The 12,780-nt window shown below is 37.7% G+C and overlaps 1 protein-coding gene across 2 annotated transcripts; it reads left to right on the plus strand.

The window, feature by feature from the left end:
• Positions 1 to 5,599: 5,599 nt before the first annotated feature.
• Positions 5,600 to 12,738, plus strand: LOC308696765 (uncharacterized protein). Of its 2 annotated transcripts, XM_081375662.1 has the most exons (6): positions 5,600 to 5,642; positions 5,775 to 5,865; positions 6,505 to 6,901; positions 10,512 to 10,566; positions 11,952 to 12,084; positions 12,219 to 12,738. In XM_081375662.1, exons 3-6 carry the CDS (start codon positions 6,596 to 6,598, stop codon positions 12,268 to 12,270), a joined length of 546 nt encoding a protein of 181 aa, XP_081231788.1. In that variant the 5' UTR covers positions 5,600 to 5,642; positions 5,775 to 5,865; positions 6,505 to 6,595; the 3' UTR covers positions 12,271 to 12,738. The 2 variants fall into 2 exon arrangements, with proteins under 2 accessions (XP_081231788.1, XP_081231787.1); XM_081375661.1 differs by having other exon boundaries at positions 5,608 to 5,865.
• The last annotated feature ends 42 nt before the right edge of the window (positions 12,739 to 12,780 follow it).

Below are 12,780 nucleotides of genomic sequence, written 5' to 3' on the forward strand. Positions count from 1 at the left end.
GTTTTTTGCTAGTTTCAGCCCGACGCAGTTATCATTTTCACGTCCTGCGCCACGTTGTTTAAAAAGCAAATATATTCGCGTCCATTTGCACGACCATGGGTCAGGTCTGGTCTGAAAATGAGGTGTGTTCAGGCACATTGTTGGAGCGTTGCTATTTTGAGGCAACTGAAATAGACTGAAATATTTTTTTGTAACTTAAAGAGCACTTTAGTAATGTGCGCCTATAGGCAGGTTCACCATGCGCACACACTCTGCTTATTACACACACAGGGGTGCGCAGCAGCACACAAACATGCCAAATATTAAAAATAAAAGGATTACAATGTAAAAGATTAATATTGTGTACATAAAAATATGGTGAAATCCGGCTTGTCCCGTACATGGTCTGCTTGCGCACTTTAACCTCGAGCATGAGCAGATCTGTTTCCGCTCTGAAGAATCGTTCAGTCTTGTCAGTCTAGTCATGTAAATAGCGAATCCGCCATGGTGCGAGCGCAACTGGCTTTTAAAGGGAATGCGAAATTACAGTCTGATTGTTTCTTTGCACGTTACGCCCAAAACACACCCATTACTCATTAAGAGATAGGGTAGGGTTGTACCGAAACCGGGCACCGATATTGAACCGGTACCTATAAGTAACCGGTATGTAACCGGACCGAATCAAAACGCAAAATGTTATTTGTTCTGCGTCATGTTTAGTGTGAAAATGTAAAGCGATGTCCATACAGTAACAGACCGGCATACATCTAATAAATTATTCATTCAAGAACGTTGTGAAAGTTTACTGCAACAATAGAGCCGCGAACCTCACGTACTTTTGAAAATCCAGCCTTCAGTTGATCCTGATGAGCGCTAATTGCCACAGTTGTAAACATGACGGTGTTCTTCTTCCACGATGGGTTTCGTGTCACGACATTTAAGGTGATGCGTTCTAAAATAATGCTCACCTTGTGTAGGACATGCAATAAGTCAGGAGAGGTGTTGTATTTGGCCAGAGAAGGCAAACAATGTGAAAAGAATTGCTGAAATTTAAATCTGGGTTGTAGCATAGGCTACGAAGAATACAGACTACTTTGCTGTTATTAGTAGCCTACTGTAGTATTATAGCCTGGCTAACGTCAGACCTCGTCTCACTGAGACGTGGTCTGGGAACCACATGTTCATTTTCTCTTATTTGAGGCGTGGTTTACGAATGCCCAGAGCCGTTTATTGGGCGCTACGAATGTCTATCAAATGCGCCTGCACGTAGCTCATAGCCAATCGTTTCAAATATACCAGATGACGTTTGTAGAGCGACAGAAATTCGACGAGGAAGAAGACGAAATAAACTTGCGTTCTAAACTACTTAGAACACTATCTAAGGCTGCATCGAAAGGTAACTTCGCCTCTGATGCCATGTTGGATCCATAGATATAAACAAACTGCTTCGGTGTGTCGCATAGACGTCGTCATCGTCTTGCTGCTCCCTCCCCGTTCTGTGATTGGTTCCCTTTTTGAGGGGAAAATCTGGTCCATGGTGTCCAGGCTGCCTAGCAGGGTGAATAAAATCGTGCTGCGCACAAGGCAGCATGGGGAAACCCAGGCTAGTAATATTAGCCTATTTAGTGTTAAATTATTGTAGTTATGTAAATTTGTTGTGTTTTGTATTTAGACTACTTATATTTATATATTTACTCTAAAATTTTAATATATTAAATTTTACGAATTTTTTATTTTATTTTATTTTTCAATATAAAAAAATAAAAAATTTAATGTCATTCACCTTCGTTTTGAGGTTCTCTTTTTTTAAAGTATCGGTTCAGGCACAGTTTAGGCACCGGTACTGTTAAAAGTATCGATTTGGCACCGGTTAAAAAAAACAAAACAAAACGATACCCAACCCCTAGAGGCCTAGAATAGGGACAACCCTTTAAGACCATGCGCTGGGCGCGCCGACCATTTTCCCCGTCGTTAAACTCAGGGGGGTAATCTTTCAGAAAAAACTGAAGCTTCCCCAGGGGCCGCCATTGATTAGCAGACCATCACCTGCTGTTAGCATTCCATTGACTCCCATTCATTTTGGCGTCACTTTGACAGCGAATAACTTTACATCTGAGGCGTTTAAAGACTCCATTTGTCCATTATTTATTTCTAAAGAAACACAAAAATGTATAAAAGGCTCCATTACCTTGTATCTTACGTTATGGCCCTGTAGAAGCCGTTTTTGTAAAAATAGGCTAACGATTGCGTCATAACCAGGCGACTCTCTGTCGCACAGTAGAGAAATTACCGTATGGACAGGAAGAGAAGCTTGCGGGCAATCGGGGGGATGTGGAGGCAAAATGACAAAATAATTCATCAGAATACTTAGCAAAAGTTGCTCCTGCTCCTAGCTCATGGACACCTCCTACTCACGCTCTCCGTCTCTGCAAGTTTCGGAAGGGAATGAATCAGATTTCTCTTGGCACAGCTACTAGAAGACAGACGGGTTGCTCGCGTCACATCTACGTCGTCAAGCTCAGTAGTCTGCGCAGTACGGTCAGCCATCAGGAAGTGAGTGCTTCTAATTGACTTCACTTTTCTCCGTTGAATCCAATGGGGTCGCTGTGTCCATTTCTTTTACTGTCTATGGTTAAACTAGCAAAAGTGGATTCGAACACGGCCTAAGTGAACTTGCGGCGTGGTCTTTAGACCATTTAGACCTATTGCGTAATCGCCACTGTCCAATGGTAGTTCGAAGGTGTTTACGTGCCAGAGCGAACATTTTCAGAAAGTTCGCTTTGGCAAGCTACTTCGAACTCCCGAAACAAACACAAAACGAGCTTTGTTTTGGCCTGATGTAATTCATTGTCACAAAATGAATCATAATAGCAGTTAGGAAGCCTAAATAGAAGCATTAACAAACAAAATCCATTAACAGATAAGGGTTATCATCAGTGATACACATATTCCAAAACACAGTGCATGCTTGTATATGTTTCTCTGAATAAAAATGCTGGATACTGATTGGGATAATACTGAAGGTAAATAATTTGGTAATTCATGGCCTGCTCATGCGTCAAAACAATAAATATCTTCCTATTAACCTAGACTGAAAAAAAAAAATCAATTTAAATTAGCTCTGTTGGGTACATAATTTAGGCCTAAGTTAAATAATGGAAACGTAAGAAATTAGATTATGCATATGCATATATTTTAACATAGACTTCTGAGGAGGTTACAGAAACATACCTCATTCTAACTCTTTCCAGTACTGAATTGTATTGACAACATGTACATGTATTAAAAACTTTCATTATATTATAGGCCTATAAAAAAAGTCTATCAAAAGTCATGTAGACTCGAGGGAGCATTAATCAGCTGAGCGAGCAGAAATCCACTGCGCGAGCAAAACAGCACTCCGCGCGAGCAGAAATCCACTGCGCGCGAGCAGGATTCCACTGTACAAGCAGAGTTAAAGGGTAACTAAACCCTAAACCAACTTTTTTTAGTTAATGTTCGTCCCCTCTATCTCCGCTGGGGTCTGCCCACTTTTCTAGCATTTTTCAAATATTGCCAGTGGGTGGAGTCAGGCTCTGACCAGGGGTTTAGTTACCCTTTAACCTATGAGAGTATGCCAGGCGCTCGCTCGCAGCTACCTGTACACCTCTCGGTTGTTGAATTTGTGCGCGAGTACTTTTATCATGCCAGCTGAAGGTTCATTTTTGCGCGTGTGAAATAACATAATGTGCTCGTGAGCATGTATTACACGCTCATAACATTTGACTCAAAAATGACGCCATACACTCACAACAAGCAAGATATAGGGTCCCACAAGCTGGGTGGTGGGATTCATGTGCCCTCTAGTGGTGCAATAATGTGACTATCCTAACTTTTGGGTTAGGTTACAACCAGATGAGATATTAATCTAACATATTTGAATCTATGGATCATTATAATCATTATTTTATTTCTGTGTTTAATACCAATGTGCTATAAATCAGTAACACTTGATTTCACCTCAGAAATATTGAATATTTCTTAAATATAAAAAAAAAACATGGACGCTTGCAACAAAATTATTCGACATAATGTGAATCTGTGAAAAACAATGTATGAATAAATAAATCTGGAGATAAATTCATGTGGGATATGTCCAGTGTGGAATATTGTAAACCTACTTTATGCTGGGTGAACATTTCCAGACAGTTGAACGTAAACATCATTGCTACAGGAGAGTAATTGTCACCTGAAATTAGAAATAATACTTGTTACTGTCATTTAAGAAACAGTTTACCCACAATACTCATTATTTACTGACTTTATATGGATATTAAACAATTACATATCACAACATTGCAATAGACACTGCTGAATGACACGAGAGAGAAAGCAATTGAAGTTTTCCAGGAAAGTTCATTCTCAAAGTCAAAGGTTGATCCCACTTAGGTTATCTGCTGGAAAGCAGCATGTTCTTTAAATAGAGTCCAGACTGTCACACACCTTTCAGTAAAGGTATTTTGACTGCAGGTGATTATGTCAGTAAAAAGAAAAGAAAAAAAGGTGTGGCACAGTTTACAGCACATACCTGGTAAGAGAAGAACAGGCGAACCCCACAAGCTAAAGAATCTGATGTGTTTCATAGATTACAACTGACAAAATGTTCCAAGCATTCAGGCACCAGAACTGTGTTACAGAATGTTAATGTCCCTCAGCAATGGAAACAATGACAAACAGGTTTAATCAGGCTGCAAAATACACTTCAGAGTCAATAATATCAAATATCATTTTCAACTTATACACAACTTTACAATTTCTTTCGGAATTAACATTTCTTTTATTTCAATCGAACTAACTTAAAAAACCAATAGTAGCCTATGTCGTTTCTGCACTATAGCGCCACCGAAAAAAACAACAAAAAACAAAAAAACATTAACCAGATAGCCACGCCCACAATTCACGCCATTGGTGGAGGCAGGGTCTTTGCGTAGGTCTCTCAAAACATCCTTCCTCATACTCAAAGCTATAGGATTTAGAAACTTATATGCACAGAAAACTACAATAAAATTATTTTAGTAAGCTTGTTGATGTCCTTTTTTATTTTTAGAATGTAAAAAAAAAAAAATATGCATTATGCAATTATATATTAGGAAAATACAATAGGCCTACATAAATATCCTTCTTAGCTTAGACTTTCATACATACAGCTTACATTCATAAATGTAAATGACTGTGTCTGCACTTTATTTTACAGTAGGCTACATGCACTTACAGCATACTTAAAGTGCTGGGTAATATAAGGTAACTTATTGCAATTATAATATAGTATGTACATGGGGAATAGAAATGTAAAATAAATAAACTGATCTAAGGTGCAAAATTCAATAAGATAAGACCTGAAAAGTTTCCCCTGTAGACACTGCTAAAACATGTAAAGCAATAAAAAAATTAAAAAGCAATATAAAAAAGGTGGAAAAAAAGAAGAAGAAACTGATATATATGGTCAGATGGCCGTGAGAGACCAACTTCATTTTGCAAATGGGTCACTTGTCATGGCTAGAAATATAAAACCAGAAATGAATATTTGTTGCTTAACTGGTCCGACTCGTCACGTTTGAATGACTGAGAGGGGAAAGGAAAGATCACGGTAGCCTATAGTATAAGAGAAGGATAGGTGTACAGAGGTAATATATTTATTTTACTCTTGCTTTTTTCTGTTGTTTTGTGCTTCTTTTGAATGAATGATTTAGGCATTTATATAGCGCTTTGCTATGTACAACTGTAAAGCGCTTTATCTTTTGTGATATTGTGTTCAGTGAGCGGCAGTTTTAATAGGCTATATCTGTCCACTCCCAACCAGCCTTTGTTTTTAGCAACTACGATACTCTTCAGAGTCTCTTGGCGAAGGTGAGTTTCATTGCACTCATTTGAATGACACATTCTTATTCTTGTACATGTAGTGCTGAAATATGTAATAAGCTTCTAATATGCATGTCAAATAATTACAAAATATTATTTTGAATGTTTTGAATGTCAATGTTTTGGAGTGTATGGCTCTAGACGGCAGGAAAAACATAGCCTATAAAGTGGTTTGCTGGTCTGTTTTCTGTTTTTAGAGGGATTTGTGGTACTTAAAGACCAACTTAAACAGCAAAGACTTTAGCAAGTCTGGGATAGGTTTAGCAAATCTGCTGCCAGCCTAAGCTTCATTGCTGGTCTTAGCAATTTTTTCAGCAGAGTTGTAAAATTTTGTTAAACAAATACTGCGGTATGGAAAGGGATATACCTCCGCATTTATGTTGGTTGGTTTCACACTTGACTTCCCCTATGACTGAGACTATTTATAATCATTCAAATAATTTGTATTAAATGTGTCATTATTACTGTAAATTGATTGTTGTTGTTTTAAAAACAAATGTAGGCCTATTGTTATGAGTGTAAATTCATTATTTTTTATATAGTGTCTATGACTGACTGTAATATTAATTGTTATTTTAAATGTGTCATTATAACTGTAAATTCATTGTTTTCTCTGTTTCTCTGTAGGTATTTTGTTTTAGATATATATAGGAAATAGAACCTGATTATCAAACTCTATAATTTGATTTTAAAAAATCTTTAGGACATACACATAGCCATGGAGAAGAGGTCATGCTGGCCCCTGATCCTGGGTTTAGTCATAGTTATGATCATGGCCCTGCTGGGATATATGCATCTTAAAAGGGAGTTGGTAAACAAACTAGCAAACGAAATGGAGTTCGTACAGGCAGCGGTGAGAGAAACAGACCTGGGTCTAGAAAATCACAATTTAGCAGTTGACCAGACACAGACGGAGATGGACAACGCAGAGAAGGAGGTCAAGGAACTTCAGGATGAGGTCGGGAAATTAACCTCTGCTAAGGAGAAAAAGGACAAAGAGGTTCAAGCATGCAAGGATTCAGCAGTGAGTAATGTCGATCAATATATTATTTATATAGATAGAGAATATATATATATATATATATATATATATATATATATATATATATATATATATATATATATGGAGAGAGAGAGAGAGAGATTATTCCCTAAGGAAAATTTGCGAAATTGTATATATTTACAAAATACTATTTACAATTCTCATATATACACTGTTTATATGTAGGCTTATTAGTAACTTTGATTTACATTTTGGTAAAAGATGAATTATTCTGTCAGGAAAGTGTACAGTCAATTTTAGTTTTCCTGGTTCAAATGCTTGTAGTTATATATATTTGCATAATTAAATATACTTTATCTGCTGGGCAAGGCACTGGCACTCAGCCGTAGAGCAGGTTTAACAACTAACAACCTGTTGAACTGGCAGTAAGTTACCACACAAGTTTAATCAACGACGTCGTATCCTATCACCTTTCATTTTAAAAGGTGCAGTGAGAGAAACACGGGTGTTATTTAACACAAACAATACACATTCCCTTCATTGCTATGTCCTCAAAATGCTCGACCAAGCAATGAAAGAGTGGATGTCTCTATCATAGCTTAGGCAAAGCAAAATACATTTAAATAACAAATAAATGACAATACAAAAATTAACATACAGTAGATAGGCCTATATACAAGCGTTTGTTGTCGGTCGCCAGCAGCTCCAGACAAACAATGACACTCAAAACTGTCCTGTTATTATAGCTAACATTACAACCACAGCATGTCTGGGTTCTGTGAAACATAGCAAAACTAACGTTACTCACGTGTGGAGCAGAAACAACACAACCTCTGCGTACGTTTTCAGGCCTTAGGTCTCTCCAGCACTGGAAAGCTTTTCTAATATTAAAGGGGTGGTTCAGGATTTTTGGGCATCGGACCTCATTTCCAAGTTAGCCTGGGTGTTATTTATCAGTGGAGACAGTTTTCAAAAATGTTCACCCAGTCCTTCCAGTTACATAGTTTGCCGGTGCTAGGCTAGCGCGAGTCAACGGTAACTGCTAGCCTGCCATTAAAACAGTTTTACCCACTCCACAGTACACCAAAAGCAAATAAATTATAACGCCAGACTATCGATGTAAATGTCTGTTGAGAGAATAATGTTAGAAATCAAACTACTCTTGCATCTCAATGATCGCATTACATTTACAGGAACTAGTTTCTCAGCAGCGGCGGAATTTTACTTTGCTCCGGTTAGTACTGCGCCGAAAAGTAAACACAGAACAGAAGCGGACTACAGCCGGGACGTCTAGCTAGCTAGTTGTAGTCTCGGTTACCTAGGTAACTTAATATCAATCCGCCGCTGCTGTAGACTGTGCTAATAAATACAGAGAACAAAGTATAACTATTGCAACAGGGCTCCAGACTGCGACCAAAATTTGAGAGTGTGCGACTGAATTTTACACCCAGTCGCACATGTGCGACCAGTAATTTATTTTTTTATTTTTTCACGTTAAACGTGGAAGGGGCGCGTCAATGAATCTGGAATGTGTGGCAGGCCAATGAGTGTGAGAAGAATAGGGAATGGCCACTGTAACTGGCTAATGTGTGGAGGGGGAGGGTCCTAGAGATAATCGAGCGCGCGTAAACGTCCGTGGGAAGGAGACGGAGACAAATATCAATGTCACGGACAGACACAATCGGATGATGATGATTCAGAGTCAGAGGTTTGTAAGGTGATAAAGGCCTGAACCCACTATTTTCGGGAAGACTGGCTACGAGAATTCAGCTGGTTGAGGTACTGTAAGGAGATGAACTCCATGAGCTGCGAATGTTGCAGTGGCTACCCCAGAACTGCGGGGAAAACGAAGTTTGCAGACAGTGCAGGCACTTCGCAGTTTAAACACTCAATCTCAGCCTCAAGCATAGAGTATGCCGTGACATGTTAATAAATAAAAACAAAATGAAAGTGGAAAAAACTGCGCTACTCAGCACTCATTCTGCTTCACAGACCGTTTAATAGTTCGAACCAATAATAGACAGCGCAGAGCTCCTCGCCAGTCGCGGGCCAATCGCGATCACGCGAAACAGTTACATCGTGGAGATCCAGTGAAGAAATCCATTGAGTTCGCGACAGAATTAATAACATTGCTGCGAGATCCAGTGAGAAACATTCAGATTTGACGCAGAATTCTCTGTTATAAACCATATAAGATCAAACAGCGCTGACGTGGAAACCAGGAGAAACATGTGCAATGAGCGAACAAGTTATTGAAGGCTTTAGGTCCACAGATTAGCAACAATCACCTTGGATTTACTGTAGTAACACTAACTGTAACTATGGTATACTGTGGTTATAACAGTAGCCTACACATATTTTTCCAGCACTTCAAAACTATATTATCATATTTAAATGTTATTTTTAATAATGTGTTGACCAAACATTTTTTGTTCATCCTTTAAAGACCTATTTATAAAACTAAAAGTTTCAAGAAGTAGGGAAACTCACACTTATTTAAAAAAAAAAAGAAGATAAAGATTAAATTACTATTGTAAACATAGCTGCAGAGGACGCTTACTGGCTATTTTCACTCCCTAATATATATTTTGTCACTCATTTTGCTTTTGAATTAATATTAAGACATTATGAATGATAATAATTAAAGTTAACTTTATCTATACACCTCAAATTAAGCTCAGTGCTTGGTCATCCCACAGTGCTACCAAATACTTTCTGTAGAACTTAGTGCCGCTGCCCTCAAATGTTAGTCTGGAGCCCTGTGAACTTAAAATAAAACTGCACATTGTAATTTCTGTACGTTAAGGCTATTTATTATCAAAGCATTTGTCAGTAATACAGTTATTTTGGGGGAAAATGTGAATAATTGCATTGCAAGGTGATTTAAGGTGTGCCCCTAAATTTTCTGCTTGCGCTCCTAAAATTTTAAGTCAGGGGCTACAGCGCTCCTAATAAAAAAAGTTAGTCTGGAGCCCTGTGCAATGCGATGGAAGGGTAGTTTGATTTCTAACATTATTCTCTCAACAGACATTTACATCGATAGTCTGGCGTTATAATTTATTTGCTTTTGGTGTACTGTGGAGTGGGTAAAACTGTTTTAATGGCAAGCTAGCAGTTACCGTTGACTCGCGCTAGCCTAGCACCGGCGAACTATGCAACTGGAAGGACTGGGTGAACATTTTTGAAAACTGTCTCAACTGATAAATAACACCCAGGCTAACTTGGAAATGAGGTCCGATGTCCAAAATCCTGAACCACCCCTTTAACACAGTTCCTAAAGCTCTTGCCTTATCATAAACCTTCTTTTTTCAGTGATATATTCCTCTGATCTTTCCTCTTTTGTAATGTCTCTCAGCCATCTCTTTGTTTTTATTCAAATGTACCTCTCTGAGTGGACACGCCCCCTACTGCTGATTGGCTACAAGTGTGTTGTGGTGCTCAGTCCGATCCACTTTCCTCAGAAATTGCTTACTGCACCTTTAAAAAAAGAATAGTTTGAAAAGAAATGTGTTTTGGTATCTACTTTAGGTAATGTTAAAGAAACTCATAATGCTGATGGGGTGTTTTATGTTTTATGCTATAGTTTAGCCCTCATTTCTAACCATCTTCCTCTGTGTTGTGTGTTTCATAGGCAGCGTTGAATAATGATGTTACAGTCGTGGAGAAAGAGAAGAGTGACATTGATGGTAAGTTTGAATATGCAAGGAATAACATCAATGATATAAACTGAATTTTAAAGGCAGCTATATTTTCAGGGACAGAGACCCATTTATGTGTGAGAAAATTATTCTGAATGATATTATAAGGACAACATATTTCTAAAATAAAAAAATTATAGAGTATATAATAATATTAATATATTGATTGACATCAAAACATTAATATAACATTTCAATTATGATAATTATTATAATTTAAGATTCTATATTAATTAAATAATTAAAAAAGAACATTTTCCACCCACTATCCATAGAAAAGGAAGAATGAAACAGTAATATCAACTTCAGTAAATGTGTTTATAATTATGTTAAACTGTAAATTCTTTTTTTTTTTACTGACCACCTAGCACCCCCTTGTGGTCTCCAAGAAGTCTCGTACCCTAGCTCACCGTCCTTAAAGGGTTAGTTCACCCAAAAATGAAAATTATGTCATTAATGACTCACCCTCATGTCGTTCCAAGCCCGTAAGACCTCCGTTCATCTTCGGAACACAGTTTAAGATATTTTAGATTTAGTCCGAGAGCTTTCTGTTCCTCCATTAAAGTCAATGGACGTGTCACTGTTCACGTCCAGAAAGGCAATACAGACATCATCAAAGTAGTCCATGTGACATCAGTGGCTCAATCTTAAGTTTATCAAGCGACGAGAATACTTTTTGTGCGCAAAAACAAACAAAAATGACGACTTTATTCCACTATTCATTTCCTTCTCTCTGGGCCTCGTAGTGTTTTTGCGCAGCGCGTCTGTGTTGCACGTCACCACGTAGGCTCACTATTGGCCGACGCTGGTCATGTGTGATGCGTGATGACGTGCAACACTGCGCAAAAACACTACGAGGCCCAGAGAGAAGGAAATGAATAGTGGAATAAAGTCGTTATTTTTGTTTGTTTTTGCGCACAAAAAGTATTCTTGACGCTTGATAAACTTAAGATTGAGCCACTGATGTCACATGGACTACTTTGATGATGTCTGTATTGCCTTTCTGGACGTGAACAGTGACACGTCCATTGACTTTAATGGAGGAACAGAAAGCTCTCGGACTAAATCTAAAATATCTGTGTTCCGAAGATGAACGCAGGTCTTACGGGCTTGGAACGACATGAGGGTGAGTCATTAATGACATAATTTTCATTTTTGGGTGAACTAACCCTTTAAAGGCACACTATGCAGTTTCCGTTTTTTTCAAACAGCGCCCCCTAGAGTCACTGTGGAGTACTTGTATTTAATGTTACTGTCGTAAATACCACTCATGCAGAGCCACGCTTTCTTCGTCGACTCTGCCATGATTCACAAAGAAAACATAATAACAAACAAAAAAGGTGTCGATAATTCTCTCTCTTGCTTTTATTCAGGTAATTTTGCTGGTGAAAAGACAAAATGGAGTGAAGAAATTAATAATCTTAAACAGCAGCTCCAGGAGCACAGTCCAGTCTGTGCACATGCAAATATTCCTCCAAAAGACCTTGAGAAGGATCCTACCTTAAAGTGAGTATTTGAAGAATTTATTCTTTCTGATTACAGATATGGATTCATTCATGGTCATCAAGATATGTAAATTATTCTTGCAATCAGAGTTAATTTATCTTTATATCTGTCTTTTTTTTTTTTTTTTGTTACAGGGATCTTTGCCCTCAAATTCAAAACCGATTAACACCAGTCTTGGCTCATTGAAAATATATTTTCTCAAGGAAAATCAGATCAGTGTCATTTGTAACTGGTAACCATTCAACAGCTTTAAAATGATGGATTTATACATTCCTCCCAGAAACTAAACTTTGCATCTCTGCGGATGGTTGTTATAGTATTGCTGAACTGTAAACTGCTTTGATTAAAATCATCCGTTAAATAAAATTTGTAAAGTATGGACGCTCTCCACAGAAAACAACTGAAGACTATTTTTTGGTCAGTTTTATTGTAGGTTTTATTACATTTTTACATTTAAAATGAAAGCATGTAAGTTGATTAATCATGATAGTTGCTTCAATATCAATGTTATAATTTTTTTTGATATATAGATTTTGGGTAAAAAAAAATCAGTGGATCTCATAGGTGTGTTTGTATTTATACAACATGTTGCTACTTTGATTGATTACTAAAATAAAAATATATATTTTACTTCTGTACTCATCACTTATTCCCATATCCCAAACCAGTATAACATTACAAATGATCCATTGATTA

The sequence above is a fragment of the Scardinius erythrophthalmus genome (genome assembly GCF_964197995.2).
Source record: "Scardinius erythrophthalmus genome assembly, chromosome: 10".
NCBI classification, from domain to species: Eukaryota; Metazoa; Chordata; class Actinopteri; order Cypriniformes; family Leuciscidae; genus Scardinius; species Scardinius erythrophthalmus.